This window comes from Equus caballus, chromosome 10 (genome assembly GCF_041296265.1).
Source record: "Equus caballus isolate H_3958 breed thoroughbred chromosome 10, TB-T2T, whole genome shotgun sequence".
NCBI classification, from domain to species: Eukaryota; Metazoa; Chordata; class Mammalia; order Perissodactyla; family Equidae; genus Equus; species Equus caballus.
In genome coordinates this window covers 82,290,014-82,312,713 of record NC_091693.1, presented here as the reverse complement: position 1 = coordinate 82,312,713, position 22,700 = coordinate 82,290,014, and the positions used below count along the sequence as shown (strand labels likewise).

Genomic DNA, 22,700 nt, shown 5'->3' with positions numbered 1-22,700 from the left:
AATGATTATTCAGAAGTCCTTGTAATTGTGGTGACCACATTGATGGCTCTATTTTTATGGCATTGTCTTTTTTTCTTCATTATGCCTGTACACTCTCGAGTTACCCATAAAAATCTACTTTTCTTAGTTCAAGGACTTAAATGGAAGTGCACAGAAATCTGTCCTCTGGTCCCTTGTTCAAATATCCTGAGTCTTTTATTTAGTTTCTATCAGGAATAGTTGATGTGAAGTCATTGACCGCTTCTGCTGATCTCATTCCACATTAAAAGTTCTCTATCTCCTGATTTAATCAAGGGCATCTAATCCAGTAGGACACATAATTGTTTTTTGTTTTGTTTAATCTAAAAATTGAGGAAATGTTCTCTAATTGCTAATTTATATCATGTGTGCTTTGAAATGAATATATATTGGGACTCTCCACATTACAAAACTGAGTTGGATCTGTATAGGCTAATGACACAGTTTCTTTGCTATAAGATTTTTAAAATTTCTGAAGGTTCATGCTTTTTGAACTGAAAAATGTCCTAAAATTACGACTACTCTGGAGTTAGTATTGCATACATAGAGCCTATTATCTAGAGGAGTTCTCTATATGATTGAAGACATGTTCGAGTGTTTTTACTATGTCATCATAAATTCTCTTTCATAAAAAAACTAAATACCATATCACTTGTATACGTAGAGGAATATGACTGGCTAAAAGATGGCTGCTCTGTCCCCTGCAGTCATGTACCAATAACAGGTAAATAATAATTCTCCCGATTAACTTGAGGTAAACAGAGTCTTGAATTTTACCTGCCTGGAAGTCAGCCGTTGAGTGGAGAGAGCGGGTAGTAGCTCCTGATTCCATGAATGCACTGAGTCATTACGTTGAAGAAATGGCCATCTGTTGTGGCTACATATGCATACAAGCTCCTGCGTCATTTTGAATTGATTTGGAATAATCACAAAGTACGTATTCATAAAGAACATATGCTTATTACGAGTCAACACAACAAAGTATTTAGACCCCAGGATCAAGCTGGCAAACTTGGATTGTGTTTGGTTTCAATTAAATGTTGGGAAATTCTTCAAATTGCATAGTTTTAAAATTCCTTAAGATTTGGATTTTTTTAATGTTCTTATATTCTACATGTGGAAGACTCAGAATATTTTTAAATAATATTTTTTCTTGCTTATGTTATACATATTACATATAATGTACATATATATGTGTATATATAGATAGCTAGATAGATAAATATAGAGAGAGCGAGGTATGATAATCTCATTATAGAGATTTTGCAGTGGAGTTTTTTTCTTTTAATTACTATCTCTTGGTTTACTGGAGTCAGCTATTGTATCTTAATACATATTAATATAAAATGAATATATGGTGTTACTGCAACTCCCTTGGGCCGTAACCTAGAATGGAACAGTAGCCTGTATAACCGAGGCATATTAAACATGTTACTGGTGCATACATTGTCATTGCCAGACTCAGTTCCCCACCTTTCTTCTACCATTTTTTTATATTCTCCTCCCTCAGACAGGTGACTGCTGGGATGGGGAGGCGATTATCTGTTTATGGTCCTAGACTTGAGGGAGCCAAACAAAGAGTTGAAGGCTTTCCTGGTTTAACTACTGACCTGATTGTTATTCTTGGAATCAACTGGATGTTCTTTCCTTGAAATGCATGAATAGTTTGAGCTCTGATCGAGCTCAAATGAGGGATTAAACAGCCATAAGAAAAATTTTCTGTGTTAGCTTATGACTCAGTCAAAGGGATCCATAATTTTCATCGTAACGTATGTGGTTTGCTGCCATATGAATTGTGGTACTGATAGAGGTCTTTGTAAAGTTGTTGAATTATTGCAATAATTCAAAATTCTGAACCAATTTATTGCATAGCTGTCAGTGAGGCAGAGTGTAGTTTTTAGACAAAATGAGACAGAAATTTGTAGTTTTCTCATAGTTAGATTATATAGGCTAAAAAGCAAATAAACTTCATTTTTGAAAATCTCTTCACCTTTTCATATACTCCAAATATGAAGGCTAACCTTGTTTTTAGTTTCTGCTGACAGATCTAAAACAGTGTGCTGCAGCTGTGCCTTTTTATTTCAGCAGGTAATAAAGTTATTGCTGTGGTGTTTTCAAATCAAGATGAATAAAATGCCATGGTAATGCGTAGGATATAAACTTCAATATGCAAAATTTGCAGTTTCATTGCTGAAATGATTCTTCTTATTTCAGCACTTTAGGCCACAGGAAAGAGCCGTGTCATTGAGATTAAATACTGTAATTCCACAGGTCTTGCAGTTAAAAAAAGTGAATCTCTACCACACAGGGATTAAAAGACAAAGTAAGCTGTTTAATATGAAGAGTGGCATATTTAGCATCAGAATTTTCTCCTGCCCCAATTAAATTTTTGTTCAAGAAACTCAAGTTATTGGTATTTATTCTAGTATTAGTGCAATTGTATATTTTGATAATATTCTTGATCGATAATGTGTATTCAAATTTATATATATGTGTACTTTTTATTTTTAAAAAAATATTTAATTGATCTGATTTGACTAAAAGACAAAAGAGAATTGTTATATAGGTTTGTAGCTGTGCTTTTTTACAAGCTGTATAAATAATTTGATGCCACTTGGTCACTAAGCAATTGCTTAGAAAGTATTCTTTTGTTCCAGTCAACTAACTTCTTTAATTAAATAGTAACATTTTGTAGGTGCTGTGTATCAATGTCAGAGCAAATGGCTAGCTCCATGGTTGAAAGCATGAGGTGGTAAATCTTGCATTTTAAGGACTTAATTTCAGCATCTGAAAATAAATAAATAAATAAATAAATAGACAAAACTTTACTATTGCTGTCTCCAAATGATGGTTCTTACATTTCCTTGTGTGGCATTGGTAGAATTATGTAGGTCATGTTTTCTTAGAGTGGCATGGGTAACTTTTTGTGGGGGGGGGGATTGTTGAGGCAGTCATTTACACTAATACAATATTATTGAACTTTGTCAGGCACTGTAACAAATGCTGAGAATGCACTGATGAGACATTTTTGTGAGTGCAGTACAAATTTTGCTGGAAAACAGAGACAAAAGAAAAGGCAAAGCCACTCCTGGTCTCACAGTTCCCTAATCGCTGCTGTTAGCTTTTTGGTGCATTTCCTTCTGGTGGTAGTTGTTGGTTTTGTTTTTGCTTTCCCTAGGGATGCACTTTTACCTTTTAATTTTTTAATTTAATTTAATTTTATTTTGAGGAAGATTAGCCCTGAGCTAACTGCTGCCAATCCTCCTCTTTTTGCTGCGGAAGACTGGCCCTGAGCTAACATCCGTGCGCATCTTCCTTTACCACACTTTTTAAAATGAAAGCTGCAATAATCTTAAACTTTCAAATGTGCCCTGATGTTTGTTGTATAATTTTCACAACTTGAGTTCTTGAAGTTTGTGTATAATTATTTTGAATAGATATACCATAAAGTGCATCACCATTTTCCTATTGTTGAACATTTTGATTGTTTAATTTTTTGCACTTCTGAACAAAAATTATCTCCTTATAAGTAAATTCCTAGAAGTGGGATTATTTCGGTTTTGAACACATTTTTATTTCTTGATATATATTGATGGATTGTTTTCCAAAAACGTTATTGGTTCACTTCCTATGAGCAGACTGCGTACTCAAATGCCCATTTGACTGTACCTCATTGGCCGTGGTCAAGCCTGTGTGAATGTGGATAAAGATCACCTGTTCAGGGTTTGTAGCCTCTTCCTCAAAATTCTGCTCCAATACTTTTATGAGAAATGGAATTGTAAGTGATGTAATTTTGGGTGAGCATAAGCCCAGGATTGCTGAAGAGAAATTATTTTTAACATGGTTGTGGTGTTTCTCCAAAGGAGCCTCTTGGTGTTTTGAACTGGAGAATTCTTCACTGTGTGGGATGACCTGTGCATTTTAGGATCTTAAGTACTCCTGGGCCCAGCCCAGTGAAAGCCAGTAGCATTCCTCAGTCATAAGAACAACTGCCCTCAGTGGAGAACAACTGGGAGGGGGCACAGAAACTGTTGTTTAGCTGGATATAATTAATGCTGATAAAAATATGTAGTATAAACAAACATATTTCATTAAATGAGGGTTTTGTTATTCAATTGCAGTGTTTTTTTTTGTTTTTTTTTTTTACCTACTTCCAGCTGTGGAATCATGTATGCTTATTTCATGGTTCTCAGAGTTTTTTGAGTGAAATATTCTGAGCTGGGGTAATGGGGCACAGTGCACTTTCCAGAGACAACCATGACTATATGCTAACACCCGTCTAGCATTCCATGGAGCTGATACTAGGTAACAATAACTCCTTTTGATCGATACTTGGTCTAGGTGCTGGCATAGGAGCCTTGGGTTCGACAAAATCCAAACTTTGTGGTGTCATATCATTAACTTTAGCTGACCAGTTCAAGCTTGTGAGCCACCTGAATGATAGGATTTGAAAAAGCTATCTACCGACTGGATTGTTGGATTTAAAAAGGAATTTTAGTATATTAAATTTAAAAATTCTTTGACTTAAAACAATCTGTCAATGCACAAATGTGTGAACATAATTAAAATAGTAATTTATCTGAAAGATAATTTATAGAATTTACTGACTGCCTCATTGATATGAGCAAAAATTATGAGATAGTAGCTAGACAGAGGGAAGGGAGAGGTATTCGATGCCTATGGAATTTGTTAGGACTGGAAATCTGAAATATCAGAAAAATAGAGTGAAAAATCATGAAAGAACTATTATTCTTTTAATAAATATATTTGCATTACAGTTTATAAGATGTGGGTGCAAGAGAAACCTTGTTAAATAAGTCTAAAAATTTTCAAGTGTGTACTTCATGTTTTAACATGTAAGGAAAAGTGAAACAAATTACCTTGTCATACATGCGATATTAAATGTCCAAAGAAAATGCTTCTAGTTATCTATAACCTGCTTTCTGTTTCTTATGGGAGGAAAAGCCATCTCCCTATTCATCAGTGTTACTGTTTCAATTTTCTTGAAACCCTCAAGTACCGTTAAACTATACCGTTATCCTTTTGAGGCGTAATTTAAAATCATTTAAAATTATTATAGGGCAGCTGATAAATAAATACTTGCATCATTTGGTACACTGAGGTCATCCTTCCAGCTTTCAGTCTCTACTGTCTACTCCCCTTTACTTCAGCTTTCAATAGGTGATGAGGAAGAAAATTAAACATGAAGCATGAAGTAGAGAATCTTCTTTTTTAACTGAAACTGGATCAAAATTTTAATGATGGAAACAATAAATAAAATACTGATTTTGAGGTGATCCATTCATTTAAGTAAAAAAATAAAAAATAAGAAAATATCTATCTCTAAGGCAAATATTCTAATAGAGATTTTCACAGGAGTTTAGATATGGCAAGGGAGCATTGACTACTGTAGACATTTGAGTACTAATTTGCATCATCTGTATTTTCATTTCATTTTGCAAAAAATAAATAGAAGAAAGAAGACAATGTAGATAAATTATTAGCTCTTTGATAATTTCCACTGCTCTGAATCTTGCTAGGAAACTTGATGAGAAGTATTTTCTGCTCACAAGCTTCCTACCAACTGGAGAAAAGGTGGAGCTGAGATGTCTCCCAGGTGGAAGAATGAGATCACGGTCTGTGTCTGTGGGAGGCTGAAAAATGGTCCCTAAGATTTCAGGTCCTAATGCCTGGAACCCATGACTGTCACCTTCTCTGGAAAATGGTCTTTGTGGCGTGATTTTTAGGGGTCTTGAGATGGGGAGAGCATCTTGGATTATCCATGTGGGCCCTGGATGCAATTGCAAGTGTCCTTATAAGTAGAGGGCAGAGGGAGATTTGACTACAGATAGAAGAGGAGAAGGCAGTGTGAGCAATGAGGTAGAGATTGCAGTGATGTGGCCAGAAGCCAAGGAAGATTGGCAGCCAGCAGATGTTGGAAAAGCAAAGAACTGATTCTCCGCTAGAACTTTTGGAGGAATGGGCTGCTGCCTTGATTTCAACCCAGTGATGCTGATTTTCAACATCTGGCCTCTAGAACTTTGACGGAATAAATATGTGTTGTCTTAAGCCACAAAGTTTGTGGTAATTTGTTACAGCAGCCATAGGAGACAAAAGTAATATCATTGCCTGCTTCTCTAGTGGGGAGGTTGATCTCGAGATACTTTGTGTCAAAGACTCTTTGACAAACACATAAAACAATTTGGAAGGAGCTGGGATCGAGTTGCATTTAGTTTGTTTAGGTGGAAAGCTGAATGTAGCAGTGTCGTTACCTTGATGTTTTCTTTGTTAACTGACTTCTCTGGCTTTGTGGCTTCTATTTCTGATTTTGCATTTTATTAATTAACTGAATTTTAATAAATGACACATATGTTTGTAGAAAAGCAGTGTAACAGGAATAGTTGGGTGAGAATATGCTTTTGTAATGGCTTATCTTGATTTCAAGACACTTGAAAATTATTTGAAATAAAAAGCAAATAAAGCAATGTGAATGTATAATTGCAATTTTATAATAGGTTTAGCTCTAGAATAATGAATGTAAGTCATTAATTGAAAGTTAATTGGTAACATTGGCAAAGTTTATCTTGTACTTTGGGGATTGTACGCTTCAGTTGATACCTAGTGTACAACCGGGATTTATTCGCACCACACCTCTGAGTCTGAGAGTGTATTAAGTTATGAAGAATATTAATATTGCTGCAAAACAATTACTTGTTCATTTGCTAACTGATTAAAATTCATGCATAATTTATTGAAATGAATAGAGATTTTATAAATAAGCCTCCTTGTTCTCAAGGGCCTAAAAACAAAATACATATGCTAATATGAGGCTACTTTTTACCTCCAACATAAAAAATTTAATACGTAGTGATATATTAGTCTCATTAATGGTAGATTTCACTTCTTCTAATCATGCTGTTTATCAAGATATATGCTTCTGAGCCTCTCTGAACATTGGCACGGCTGCAGATTTGAGCTATGGCTTTGGTTCCTGGGCTGCCCCTCTTGTTCGCTTGACCACAGCAAGTGAGATGTGAGGCTGCTCGGAGTGGAGTGGCGCCCTTCTCTGGACTGAAAACCTCATGGCATCAAGCTCGTACATGAAACACTGGTGTTGAATATTAATTTTCAGTTTTAAAATTTGTGTGCTTTCTGGCAAAAACAAAACAAAATAGATCAAAAGTAGGGCTTGTTGACATATTTAGAAATGTAAAGTCTTTTAAAATTCTGAAAATAATGCCTAGTTTATCAATGAAGAAATTGTAACACCAAGGAAAGTTTACCTGGCTATCAGCATATGCATTTTTTGAAACCAAATCTCCTGACTTCAAATTTCATTTTCTTTTACATGTCATATCCTTAAGAATAGAAATGAAATAAAAAACACTATGCTTTACTTTTTCACTTGTTTCTAATACTACATTTTGCTGTAGCTCCCACCCCTTTCTCCCTCCCATCTTTTGCTCTCTTCTTGGGTTTTCTCTTCATTTTCTGTGGCAATGATATGCAGAGTTTGATGGGTAAGATTTAGCCTTCACTAATATGGGCTTTTAGGTCAGGTTTCAGAATACCTATAAATTTATAGATTAACCAAGTTTTGTTATTTATAATTCATTTGGCAAATTGTTCCATCATGTTAAATATCAGACCTCTTCAGAGTATTGTTCAGCTATAATGTGAGGCATCGCTGCTCTAGGCGAGAACCCCAGTAAGCTGTGAATTTAGCAACATTTCCTACTTAAATTAGTCAGTATATGAGCCATCTGGAATGAAAACAAACATTGCACATCTGAGGCAACTCAGTTTATTCGCGAAATACAGACTGCTTCTTAAAATATGTTCAGCATTTAGATAGTCTAGGAAGACATTTGCATTTTTTCTATCATGCTCATTTCTCTATTCAGTTTCATTTTAGTTTAAGGTTTAAAAAATGTATCTACTTTCTCTTTTCCTCTGTCTACCTAAACTTTTGTAAACTTGGAATATAAAAGATGTTAGGCTAGTTGGTGAAATTTCATGCTATGAAATGTCTAATTCTGTTTTTCTTTAGCTGATAAATGAAAATTCTAAACTATTTTTGGTTTTATTTCAGCTTTTTCTTCTTGACTGGCTTCTCAAGTGAAGTCAGTTGTGGCATTGAAATAGTTCACCCTCTACACAATTTGACTATAAATTGTTGAAACAATTTTCAAACTATAAGGAACAGATTTTGTAGTTAAAGTTTATAAATCAGGTGTTAAGAACTACTTTTCAAAAGAAATAGGAATAATCACAAACATAAACAGTTTATATAGCACACATTATCTTATTCAAGCTTAGTTTTGTTTTCACTTTAAACATGAGTGTAGGGAAACACAAGTTCATACGATTCTACCAATAGCTGGTGTGAAAGCTATTGCCATAATGAGCTCTGATTAATGATGGGAATAACTTATATTCTTCAAATGATTTTGGATAGAAAAATAGTGTTACTCACTAGATACTCTCCCCCCATCTGTTATTCTTTATCACAGTATGTGGTTTTTTTTTTAATATAACTCTCAATTTAAAATAATGAATTTGTTGATTTATGGTTCCTCTGTCTCCCTTGCCATATTAAATGAATACTCAATGTGTAGAACAGCCTAGCCATTAGTAGTCACTCAATAAATATTTGTCACATGAACTTTGGAGGAAAATTCTTGAAAATGACTTTAGCTTGTAGAGATCTCGGCCAGCTCGGCTCATCCCTTACGGCAGAGATATTTGTAACTCAGGGGTACATAATGTGGAAACTATACTTTGAAACAATCAAGGTTTAAGAGCGAATCCTGGGCTACAATGGAGAACCTTTGCTTCACTTACACCTATATCAGAAGGTAAAACCTATCTATGGGGTTTTTTGCATTGTTTCTTATGACAAGCATGCATTATCATTAAAAGAGAGAATCCAGTTTGAAAGCTCTTGGCTGTCTGTTCTTACCTCCCCTGTGTCTGCATCTTCTCCACTCTATCCCTACCTGGGGTGAGGCTGAAGTGGGGATTGTGGAGTTGCATCTAATAGTTTTTCTTTATATAATTTACTTTGACTCTTAAAAAAAAACCTTTTAAAACAATTTTTGGGCAGTTATCACTTTATTAAAGATTAACACTCTCCTTTAAAGTCTGTTGGCTTCCCAGAGAAGTGTTCTTGTAGATGTTCAAACAACACTCCACCTGATCACAATGTACCAATTAGAACTTTTTCACGACACAGCCTTGCCCGTGGACAGACCATAAGGACAGAGCTAGAGCTGTGGAGTCCTTCATAAAGCCCAGGATCAAATTTCAGCTACAGTGTTGTTAAGGAGGAAAAAAGGGCTCTGATTCATCATTCATCATTCCCATAAGTTCAAATATTGAAATAATGTTTCCCAAAATTTCTTTCAAGCAAAATATCTAAGCTATCTAAAGTTAAATTGCTGCACACCTTTGATATTTGAGTTTAATATTTGATGCATTGCCTTCTCACATGCCACTCCCAAAAGCCAATGATACATCATGATTTGCGATTTTGCCTTGGTGAAAATGTCAACTTCCTATTCCCAGAGGTGGGTGTATGGAAACAAGTCAGCACCTGGCATCAACTTCGGAGTTCTGCTTTGCTGTGCCTTCCTCCTTATCTCATCTGCAGGAACTCTGCAGAAGTAAAAAGCAAAGCAAAAGCAAAAACACCAGTTGGCCATCTTTCATGAATGAAATAAGGAGTTACAGCAATATTCATCAATTTGAAGATTTGTAGAGGTCTTAGGACCTCAAGGATGTCAAAGATCAACTGTACTCTGTTAATAGCTATCCATGTCTAAATATTTTCTCATTATTTCCTTTGGTTACTGTTCCTGCACAATTTTATCTCCTGGAGAGGCAGGTTTTAAATAAAAGAAATCTGTGGTAAAAGGGTCATATCCCATCTGGGAAAGTGTTTGCTCTTTAAAAGTACAGTTGTCAGACCACTCATGTCCTACTTTTCTTTTAAGTATTTATTATGTACTCCTAAATAAATTATTCATTAAACTTTCAGGCTTTGAGAGACATTAATGTATCTATGTACTATAGTCTTTTGGATTTTTAACTAATTAGATTGCGCATTCGTCTCTCCTAGAACCACCAAGACCCATTGCTCCTCCCCAGCTGCTCGGTGTGGGGCCTACATATTTGCTGATTCAGCTAAATGCCAACTCCATCATTGGCGATGGTCCCATTATCCTGAAAGAAGTGGAGTACCGAATGACGTCAGGATCCTGGACAGAAACCCATGCAGTCAATGCTCCCACTTATAAATTATGGCATTTGGATCCGGATACTGAATATGAGATCCGTGTTCTACTTACAAGACCTGGTGAAGGTGGAACAGGGCTCCCAGGACCTCCGCTAATCACCAGAACCAAATGTGCAGGTAAGACTGGCTAGCAGGCCGCTCTGCCTGGTGAAGGAATCTAGTATAAGATGTACAATATACGCACAATTCTAAAAGTTCTAATTTTTGCTACATGATATATTCACACTATTCCAAGAGTTCCAGTGAATTTGGTAAGTCATAGCCTTGATTATGTCATAATTTAACTCATTTAAGAGCCATGTGACTGTTTTTCCATTATTGTTCAGTATTATTATGAGTCCATATCTTTTCTCTCATGGTAATTTTGCTCAGCTTGCTTGTACTAAGTGCAAAATCTCTGAGAGATGCAGGTGAAAGGATTATTGAGGGACAAAAACCTTGCAGTTCAAGCAAATTCTGAATACCTTTCTGCTACGTGGAAATTGTCTTCCTCGATAATTTTGTTCTAGTCAGTGCAGAGGCCGTATCTGATAATATAGACGAGAAAAGTTACCCTGGAGCAAGCCTCTATGAGATAACTCATCTCTCAGAAAATCCTGTTGTTGGAGAGTAAATGAGCAGCTTGACAGCCAGCTGTACAGGACGAGAGGTTTTCCTATGTTTTTAAGCCTTGTTACTGCCCTCCCCATGCCGGACACAGAGGGCTGAAAATAATAGTGTCTGGAAAAATCACAAAAAAAAGAATAAAAAGTGAAATAAAAGGTGCTATATAAACATACATCCTAGTTCCTTATTGTACTCTGCTGTCATAATGGGAGAAATTGTTAGCTATTTGTTAAAAGCCACTGAACAGTTATTAGAGTGCTTTTTTTTTTAGTGCACTGTTTATTTTAGTATTGAAAATAGTTTAATTTTTAGTTTAGTTGAAAGAGACATTTTCTTATCCATCAAGCGTTATGTTGAAATATCTGCAGAGCTAGCACATGGCTCTGTGCATCTTGAACATTTAATGACGTACGTTCTGAAAATTGAAAACTAAGACTGTGGGGATCATTGAAAATGTAAATGCCTATAAATATCTTCAGTTTCTTGAACATCTCTTTAGCATATATAGTATTCTGGGGCTATCCACCAAGAGTTCTGATCTAAAATCAAAGCACAACCTATTCAATTACCAGATACACTATAATCCTTAAATATTTTTAAGTCCAGCTCAATTTTTAGATATATCAAGTGTGCCTATTGAAAGATGTTCACTAGGAAGTCTAACCGCTCGCTCGGTCGTCTAAGACTTAGACAGTGTACTGATTTGCTTGGTGTCGTGCATTGATCCTATGGCTGAAAAGCACTCTAACCTAGAAGGCATTGCGTAAATTTCCACAACTCAGCTAATTCACAGTTTGCTTTTTAAATTTTCTGTACTGCTGAGTCCTTTCCTTTTAGGTAATGTGACACATTATTCTTACTGGAGTAGATGAACTTTCTGAGAGAGAAACAAGTTGACTCCACAGCTTCAACGAGTCAAAGAAATAATTTAAAGCAGAGACAGTGTAGAAACTGGAAGTCACTCACTCTGTCTTCCAAAATTAATATCCCCTGCTAACAGAAAAAGGTGGTCAGTGAGTCTGTTTTACTGGGGATATTGCTGACATATGTTTCCGAATAAATTTAGCTTTCTTTCTACATTTAATCTTTGTAAGGTATAAGCAAATTAAAATGACATATGGTAATTTACTGTTCCAGTGGTCTTCCTCCTGACTTCCCAAAAAGGTGCTCAAACTTTTTATTTTTTTCCTAGTGAGGAAGGTTGGCCCTGAACTATCATCTGTGCCAATCTTCCTCTATTTTGCATGTGGGATGCTGCCCCAGCATGGCTTGATGAGTGATGTGTAGGTCTGCACCCAGGATCTGAACCTGTGAACCCCAGGCTGCTGAAGCATAACTTGTGAAGTTAACCACTGTGCCACCAGGCCGGTCCCCAAACTTTATTCTTTTAAATATCTCATCTTCCTTTTTTTTTTTTTTTTTTTTTTGAGGAAGATTAGCCCTGAGCTAACTACTGCCAATCCTCCTCTTTTTGCTGAGGAAGGCTGACCCTGAGCTAACATCTGTGCTCATCTTCCTCTACTTTATATGTGGGATGCCTACCACAGCATGGCTTTCCAAGCGATGCCATGTCTGTACCTGGGATCCGAACCGGTGAACCCCAGGCCACTGAGAAGCAGAACGTGCCAACTTAACCGCTGTGCCCCCGGGCCGGCCCCTACCTTTTTATTTTTCAGTTTCATCAGAATACACCATTTAAAGTTAGCAGTCCCAAACAATGTATTCTTAATAGAATGTAATTTTTGTTTAACCTAGGAATTATGTGAAATTGGTCATTGGTGTGAGGCCCAATGGAGATCTGAAGTGAATGAGATTAGGTTTTAAAGCTAGTTATGCTATATTAAGTGGACGAAAACAACATGTTAATGAGCATTGATTTATCCCCCTCAAATGCTTGAGTTCTGAATGTATATTGAACTGCGGTAAGTAAAGATATGACTATAAAGTGCTTTGAGGTATTTTATTTTGAGAATAACCTTATCTGTGTGGGAGGGGCTAGAGTAAAAATAACTTACACTCATAGCTGCTTTCAAATTTATAATGTCTTGACATTTTGGAATTATGTTGGTCTTTTTTTCTGATTCTTTATTTGAGAAACATTTAATTTGTGGACTCTGTGGCATAAAATGCTGTGAGGTTCACTCGTAGCTTTACTTCCAGCTGTAGAAAGTTTATTTGTTTCTAAAATTATCTTTCACGTGCCGTCTTTGTCACATATGTTTATTAATTTATTAATGTTCTCATAAGGTGTGTTTGGTGGGGGTTTTTGTGGTAAAACAAAAGTGCTTATAGACTAAATTTTTAAGTACATTGTAGATTTAAGAGAAACTGTGGTTATTGTTTTATTATTTATTTATATTGTATTTATTTTTAATCAATCTCTGAAAAGCAGAAGTTGACTATGAGATCCTTCAGCCTTTACCAGCACATCCCTGGGCTCAGCCTGAGGTCCTCTAACAGCAAAGTAGCACACAACTTAATGCTAGCTATGATGTTAGCTGATATTTAGTACAGATTTCAAAAGCCTAATAATTCTTCATATTCTGGGGAAATGACTTCTTTGAGACCCCACACATAACCTTTGGAGAAGTTCCCATGTAACCGTGTTAAGTTGTGCAAGCTCTGCATACTGGTTTTACAGGTGGCACTGAATACTGGTTCCATACAAAGACTGGGAGAATGCCACGCCGTAGTTGTAGTGTTTTACCGTTAATACCGTCAGATTGAATGAATGTTGATTATTTTGAAATAGCTATTTTAATACACCCTGCATGTTACACCACAAGAGGAACGATTTTTGACTACTAAGTGCCAAAGAGTAAATCAGTATTCACTGTGTTAAAAATTTCGTCTTAATGGATTTAAGCCTTTGAAATCCTTTTTTTTTTGAGGGAGATTAGCCCTGAGCTAACATCCGCCGCCAGTCCTCCTCTTTTTGCTGAGGAAGACTATCCCTAAACTAACATCTGTGCCCATCTTCCTCTACTTTATGTCTGGGACGCCTGCCACAGCATGGCTTGCCAAGTAGTGTGTAGGTCCATACCCGGGATCCCAACCAGCGAACCCCGGGCCACCTAGACAGAGCACGCAAACTTAACCACGATGCCACTGAGCAGTCCCCAAACCTTTGACATTTTATTTCTGGCAATAGTAAACTGTTTTCTTGGTGGAAATCTGTCAATAAATAATTTTACAGCAAGTCAATTAAATGGCTTTTCTTATGTGTATTAAGAGTAAATTTTACATTTTCAAATGCAAATGTAGATTTCCATAGTTAAGTATTGATTAATACTGCTTTATAATCAGCATATGAAGTGGATCTATCCTGATATTTTATTTTCACAACAATTCTGTGAGTTAGATGTATTCTTATCCCAGTTTTATAGCTGGTGAATCGAAGACTCAGGAAACACAAAACAGTGACTTATCTAGTATCAGACAGATGGCCAGCGGGGTCTCATACCCATTGTCTGGTGCTTGAAAAGCGTGAATTATAACCCCTCTTTCTCCCACTATAGGTGATGTTTTTTCCCTTTTATAGTAGTATAGCATGAATAAATGAAAATACAATAGGTAAAATCGGGGAGGGTTGTTCATTTTTAAACGTAGTATCTGCACGGCTAACTTACTTCCTGAGAAAACATGGCTTCATATTTACCAGTTCACTTTTGTTGAGAGCACAATTGATTAGTGTGCTTAACCCTCAAATATATGCTGTGTCTCAAGTATTTTAAACAATTGAAGAAGTATAAAAACAAGTTTCACTTTATTCTTTTTGAAAATACCCTGCCTCGTTGCCAGAGCTATTTTTTTCTTTTCTTTCTAAAGTACATTAAAATCGCTTGGTAAATATAGTTACCTGCTTCAGGGTCTCCGAAGCCAGGAAAGATGGTAATTACAGCCTCTGGTGGCTGTGGCCACCTACGCTTGCCTCATGCTTCTCTGTGCACCTGAGGGGTATGATTATTTCACTGTTAGCTTACAGCCTGACCCATGTTATTGTTCACATAATGCTTCTTCAGGCATTTTATAAATTTTAAAAAAGGTGTAAATGAGAAGTTCTCTTAAATTGGAAGTAATTCAAAAACTCCACTGAACAGTCAAAGAAAGTCTACTTGTTTTTTTCCATGTGTATGTTTCCTCTGGGTATACCATCTGGTGTAGAAGCTAAGAAAATAGTTTCTCTTTCTCTTATTAAATGGAAATAAAATATGCCATCATCAGAAATTGACTGCATTGCATGCTTTGGCAATTGCATGTTAAAATTGCTCTTTTAAATTGCCTTCTGCTTCTGGGTAACCCATCATGGCACTGCTTTATGATTAACTGACATTTTAGCAGCATCTCCCTCATAGGGAAGGTCAAGAGTTCAGGGTGTCCAGAACATAATATATTTACACAGTTGGAAAAACTACTCTCTGCTCTTATATTGAAGTTCAATGCTCTTGGCAGTTTTCAGTGAAACTTGTAGATCTATGAAGCAGTGAAAAGGCGACTGTCTTATTTTAAACGTAGACATTTACTAAAAGTGCATTTTTTCTCTCCTAAATCCAAAATGGAAGGAAAAAACCAAAACAAAACAGTACTCAGGCACATACCAGAAACCACAAGGTAAAGAATTAAATTTTGCCTTTTTGGTTAGTTTCATCAGCAAAATGGAACCATATATTGATTTTTACTGTTGTCCAAGATAGTTATCAATCACAAAGGCTAGTTATCATTGAAACTCAGCCTTGAGATTAAAAAAAAATAAATAAACAACTCTTGTAATAATTGGTCTGGTTTAACAGTGTAAGGAGGACACACTATTTGGTTTAAATTGAAGGCTTACATCAAAGCTTGTTTCAGAATTTTCTGAAATGTATCAATTTCCTATATATGATCTTTATGTGGCTTCTTTATTGCTTTTGAGCAAGAATTTTAAAAGGCAATGCTATTATTATTGAAGTAAAAAAAGAACTATAGATAAAAAGCCATAGGAAAGTGATGAGAAACAATTCTTCAGTTTTCTCAAAAATCTGAAAGAGTAAAACCTTTTTTTTTAGATTTCTTTCTTTGTAGTGAATAGTAACCTGATTTTGTTTTTGAAATTCTGTAGAGAATATTTCAGTTTGAAAGACATTTGTTTATTAAATATTCAGTATAAGAAAAACTTTTATCGACTTCTTTCTTTGTTAACAGCACTGGGTTCCGTCTCAGGTCTTCGAAGCTATGCAAGCAATGCCTTGCACTTAAGCCCCTTGAAGTCACCAGAGACAGACCTATAAACAAAGAGTAAAATGCAAAGTGATAGGAACTTAGAGGAAGAAGCTGTTCTTTAAGAGAGAGCATTTCAGAGACGCCGTCACCAGGAAAGGATAGCTTTTAAACTGGGTCTTAGAAATTGACTATGAGGTTTTGAGGCAGAAAAGAACAGAAAATAGAATTAAAAACAGAGGGAAGCACATGTTTAACCCAATTGCAAACATTGCTGATGTTTTTTGGGTTCAGAAAATAGATGGAGCATTGGCTAACTCTAGGTTGTGATAGAATCAAGGCCGCAGGTGGGATGTGGCAGGGCCTCACATGATCCAGGCTGCTGTTCCGTTGTTCGTAAGAAGCTGACTGACTGCTAGATTTGCCTTTAGAAAGATCATCTCATCTCTGTGGAAGACGAGTTAGAGCTAAGGAAAGACTGGGGGGCAGAGAGATCATGAAAACAATCTTATAATAATAAAAAAAATACACTGGCTATAATCTTCTCTGCAGCATGTCTCTCTCATTTTAGATTAGAAAGAGGAAATCTGTAAATTCCTGGAAAATATCGTCATCCGTAACAATCAAGAAAGTTCCTTTCAGGGGCCGGCCCAGTGGTGCAGTGGTTAAGTTTGCACGTTCCGCTTTGGTGGCCTGGGTTTCGCCGGTTCAGATCCCAGGTGCAGACATGGCACCACTTGGCAAGCCATGCTGTGGCAGGCATCCCACATATAAAGTAGAGGAAGATGGGCACAGATGTAAGCTCAGGGCCAATCTTCCTCAGCAAAAAGAGGAGGATTGGTGGCAGATGTTAGCTCAGGGCTAATCTTCCACACACACACACAAAAAAAAAAAAAGAAAGAAAGTTCCTTTCATTAAAGGGATTGTAATGAGATTTTATAGGTGATCTAACTTTGTTGTTTGATTTACTTTTCTTTTTAAAATAGATGGGTTGTCGTTAATATGCATGTAAAATTCATAGGACAACCCCTTATTTTAGAAGAGAAAATTATGAAAGATTGGAGAGAAACTCAAGAGCTACTGTGTATCTGATGGGATATTTATTTATTTCGTAAATTTCATTGAGGGTCAAAGTTGTATACATTGCCACCTTTAGGACTGCAGAAGATACAACGTTAATAAAATAGGATTCCTACTCTTAAGGAACTGACAGTCAAGTGTTAGAACCATAATAAGAATAAAAATAATAAGTGATATAATAAAACTACAAAGAACTTTGGAAATCCAGAGATAAGGGGGAAAATTTCTGACCAAAAAGTAATTTTTCCCAAGCAGTGTGTTCGAAAACAACATTAACTTTTCTTCTCTGAAGAGAGTTGGATTGACACTTCTGTTGATCAAACCCATAGCGTTGTCCCTAATTTCTTAATTCTGAAATAGTGCATAGAACAATATGAAGCCATTAGCCACTGTAAGGATGACTTACCTTCTCTTTTCCTTTCCACAGAGAGGAAATGTATATACAGATGGAAGAATTAAATAGAAAATATAATTCATATCCTCATTTAAATCATCATTGTAATTTGTTTGGTTGGTTTTGAATTCTTTGGGGCCCATAGACTATAGAAATGTTATTCTAAATTTCTGGGGAGCAATATATTCTAAATTTCCATAAAGAAGAGAGAGCTATAAAATAATCAACTTCTGTTAACCCTGCTAATGATCTATAGTGCTAAGAAATCCCAGCATGAGTCATGAAATTTGAACAAATATGAAATCATTTTTCAAACTACCTTCTTTGTTTTCTACCTCAGGAGTGAGATGTACAGTTAACCATACATATAGTTCACGGCACACTTCCTTGTACGGATATTAGTAGCTGTGTAATTAACTCAGTAGAGTTGGTTGCTTTTGGCTTAAAATTGATTTCTTCTGACTGACTTTGTTGCTAAAAAAGCACGTGGTAACCAGTGAAAATGACACTATTTTTATTTATCCATTGTACTTTACCACATGCTGAGTCTGTTAACAGTATCATTAAGTACTCTTTTTATTGGCTTCATTTGTTTTTATTGAATTTTGCATACTGCAAGAAAGCGGACAGGTGGCAGTGATTTGAATAGCAGCATCAGTCCCGTTAAATGTCCTGGATTTCCCCTCCGGTCCTAGGTCTTTTATTTGATATCAGAAAGTAGAAATAAAAATAAAATGGCATATTAATAATATCTTAAATGATAATAACACAAGACTGTCTGAAGAAGAAAATGACCTAGGTGGGATTAAAAGCTGTGGATCAATATGTCAAACACTAGGGGTTGTGTTAATTGTGAAGCTGAGTTCGAAAGACTCAGCCTGTGATGCACGTCTTCAGACCTGTCTCCCATGGTGCCCTTGTGGTTACATTAGTGCATGTACTTGTCCTGATTTTCTTTCTTTTTACCCAGAGAATCTACCTCTGCTTTCAATCGTCAGTCCTGCTTATTTCCTTACTTGAATTATAATTTGTTTTCTTTGCGTTGGAATAAGAAAGAAAACTCTTAGAACTCAGGTTTTCTGGCAAGAAAAAAAATTGCAGACACATTTTCTTGGGCAGGGGTTGGTGGGAGGAGTTCATGCTTATTTTTGGAACTTACATGCTTATTTTGGTCACTTATCCAGACCCAACCTAGTTATAATTAGCATTTTTGGAGAGTGTTGGTCACTCCGTACAACTTCTTGAATGGAAAAAATGACTTTATCAAGATGTATCTCGTTATTTTCATCGTTTAACTTGACTCTCAAAGATGGGATCATCATCTTAGAATCACTTTCTGGTCTTCCTGCAGGATATGGCCATATTATTATAGCTAATAATTCCTGTAGGGACAACTGCTCCATCCTCTTTCCTCTCTACCAACCTGTGTATAAGCTGCAAAGGGAAAGAAGCATATTCACAGGAAAGAGAGAACGAGTGAATTCTAATCTCAAGTGTTGTAAGTTATGCTATACTCTGTGAACCCAATAAAAAATGAACTTCAAAGGAAAGAAATTCATGCCGTTCATGTCACCCTAAGCAAGATGTGTGCAAATTCAGCTGTCACTACGTATGATATGGCCTAGAAATCATTGAGAGATGTCCATTTTAATTGTCTCAGTGAAATCATCTAGGTGAAGTTTGAGTTTCAATAACTCATCTTCCATTGTCTTGCTTTGTTAATATTTCATACCTACATAGTCCTTCACAATAAAGGAATAATAATCAGGAAACAAAGATTTTTACAGGTTAACTTACTTTATTTTTAAACAAATACTGTATTGTCTTGTTAAATCTACCTCTCAAAATATATAAACTTCATATTTTTTGTACTAATGGTACATGTGAATCTATAATACTTTATTGTCAAAACAAGGTTTTGTACATTTATATATATATATATATATATATATATAATGGGCTCCCCCTTTTTTTTTTAAAGATTCTATTTTTTTTCCTTTTTCTCCCCAAAGCCCCCCGGTACGTAGTTGTATATTCTTCGTTGTGGGTCCTTCTAGTTGTGGCATGTGGGACGCTGCCTCAGCGTGGTTTGATGAGCAGTGCCATGTCTGTGCCCAGGATTCGAACCAACGAAACATTGGGCCACCTGCAGCGGGGCTTGCGAACTTAACCACTCGGCCACGGGGCCAGCCCCAATAGGCTCCCCTGTTAACTGTAGTGATAGAAGGAAAGTGAAATAAATTCTGTGCCAATTATTAGGTGTTTCTTTAAGTCAAGAGCACCTAAAACCCTTGCTCAAGATTCAGTGTAACAGTTATTGGAAATCATAATCTATTGCTTTGCTGGAAGTTTTTCTTCTGTGAGGTAGACCTTACAGGTGACTAAAGGAATGGATATCTAGTTTTGAAATATATATGGCAGTAATCATTGAAAAGTTTGCTTAGATACTTCATTAACTTTTTACTTCTTTTTTGCCATCCAGTAAATTATAACAATATAAGTATATGTTTTAAAATTTTAATTTCTCCACTACGAAACAATATTATCTTAAGCTGTTATTCATTTTATCACCCTTATATGGTGGCCTTTTAAAGCACAATGCTTTTGGGAAAAATCTAACATAACTTAAAAACAAACTGGTATATTGATGAATTTTTGATTTTGGGACAACGTATCAGAGCTCTCTCTAGTAATTGAAGAACTACAAAATGAAGGCAACAACAGCTGTTCTCTCACCAAGGAGATGACCCCTTCTTGTGCCCTCATGAAACAGTAGTGCTGTAGAGCATGAAGCTTTGTCCTTTTTAAACAAAACCAATTTGTTGCTATCAGATGATTAACATGGACTCTCATGGGTTGGGCCAGTGATCCTGTTTTCCTTGATGATTTAGCCCCTGAATTTTGGACTCCTTCCAGGCTCTGTGGTAGAGCTAGGCATAAGGTGGTGAAGAGAAGACAACGGTTCTCATTTATCTTGTTTTTAAAAGTAAAGTTAGCAGGTAGCTTAGTTAATATGTACATCCCCTTCTAACAAGTGAACAGAATGTGGAAACTGACTCATCATTCCACTTAATTTCACTTAAATGGGTTTTTTCCCTCTGTTTTTCCACCTCACGTAAAGTACATCAGTGGAATACAGAACTCTGCTTGTTTTTGAGAGCAACTGGGAGAAGAGTTTTTCTCTGAATCCTCCTTCCAGCTGGCTCCAATAATCCTTGAACTTCTGCCTCCTCCTCACGTCTGGCTTGCTCTCCACCAAGGAAAAATCTCATTGTTTTAAGGCTAAGTTCCATCAAAGACCAGTTACTTTTTGAAAAGGCTAGCTTATTACATTACATTAATATTTGTGTTTTCAGCTTAATTGAACAAATGTAGGCTTTCTTTTAAAATTTTGCAGTCAATTTTAGCAATTTGGACACCACCTGAAAAATTATATTACTGAGGAATACTGAAAAGGGAGAATCCCTGTGACAGAGTTCCCTTTTGTGTTTCTCCATTCTCTCTGGTGAATTCTGCATTGCACCTATGTGTGTGCGTTGTGCATGCGTCTGCTCTCTAAAACAACCCACTCCACTCTGCTCAGGAGGAGAAAATGTGACTGTGACAGGGGGTGCACTAGCTATCACTAAGCTTAATTTTTTTGGAGGTCCCTTGCTGGAAGTTCTAGATTCGTTAAAATTCATACACCCAAATTGTTTTGATAAATTATACAAAACAAAGCATTACACTAAATTTCACAAATAGAATCTTTTTAAAACACACTTATGATGCTACAATGTTTCTACACCTGTATATTGTAATTTTTGTCAATGCAGTTTTATTTTTCTCTGTGCCTGTGGTTTTTTCTGTCAGTTGTAAGTATGAGATGTATATAGTTTTACGTTCTGCTTATTTTACTTACCATCATATTAAGTCATTTCCTGCGTTTCTACAGGACATTCTAACCATCATCTTTAATGATTGCTTGGTATTCTATTGGGTATATGTACTAGAATATATTTAACCATTCTTCTGTTAGTGGAAGTTTGGACTGACTCTGATGATTAGCTATCGTAAATGCTGCAATGGTGATTGGGCATATATCTTTCTCTATATGGTTGAAAAGTTCTTGACACACACTACTCTGTTAGTCTGTAGGTGTTGTATCAATGCACTTTACTGGCACCAGCAAGGGCATGTGTGCAGTCGTGCAGTTTTAGCACAAGAAAGTACTTTATCGTTAAGCAAATCCAACTCCCCCATTTGTCACCATTCTGGGCACTTGGACTCAGTAGTGAAGAGGTTTGATCAATATCAAACAGCTCTTTGACAAGAAAACCAAGACTATCCTTCATATTGTGTTGTCTTGTTTTCTCTGACGGGAGGGTCTCCTATATGCGAGACACTGCCTTAAGAGCTGGGTATTCTAAGAGGAAGACTGCCCTGCAGCCTTGCAAGTCTAGGGGCTCGTGGTCGTGGCAGTTCACATGTATTGAGTGCTTACCACGTGGCCGGCACTAGTGTAAACTCTTAGATGCAAATCCAGGCTGCCTGAGTGCATTTCTATGCTGAGCTGCCTAGACCGATTATAAGATAGGCATGTACGTAAATAATTAGACCAATAAGTGGTATAATAGATGTGCTTTAGGCTGTCTGGGAACACAAAGGGGCCCTGAAGTATGAGTAGAATGTCATCAAGCAGCATATCATGAGATTAGCGGTTGAGAGTTAGGATTCGTGAGTCAGTAAAATCTAGGTTGAAAGCTCGCTCTAACACTTAGTACTGGGCGAGTAACTTAATGTCTCTAATGTTTCGTGTTGTCATTTGTAAAAAAATGATCAATAGTTGAACCGGCCCAGCTTGATATTTGTGAGCTAGTCAATGATTTGCTAAAGCTGAGAATTGATTAAGTTTTAACAATTATACAATTATATTTCAAACAAAAGTAATACATATCTAAAGCTTCCTAATTATTTTAATATATTGCACCATTATCTATGTTCCTGAGGCAAATTGTCTATTTAGTCTGTATTTTGGAGATACTACATAATGATACACTAATGCTCATCTCTTCCAATTCTGTCTTGGGAAGCTTAAAACTGTTGTGGGACTGTTACAGCATAGAAATT

General features: G+C 36.3%; 1 protein-coding gene across 13 annotated transcripts in view; it reads left to right on the top strand.

Moving 5' to 3' along the window:
* PTPRK (protein tyrosine phosphatase receptor type K) overlaps positions 1-22,700 on the top strand; it is a 503,420-nt gene that overhangs the window by 295,650 nt on the left and 185,070 nt on the right. For all 13 annotated transcript variants that reach the window (XM_023651053.2, XM_023651052.2, XM_023651049.2 and 10 more), the window contains exon 7: positions 10,139-10,432. In XM_023651053.2, the coding sequence (XP_023506821.1) occupies positions 10,139-10,432 (294 nt within the window). The remainder of the gene's footprint in view (positions 1-10,138; positions 10,433-22,700) is intronic.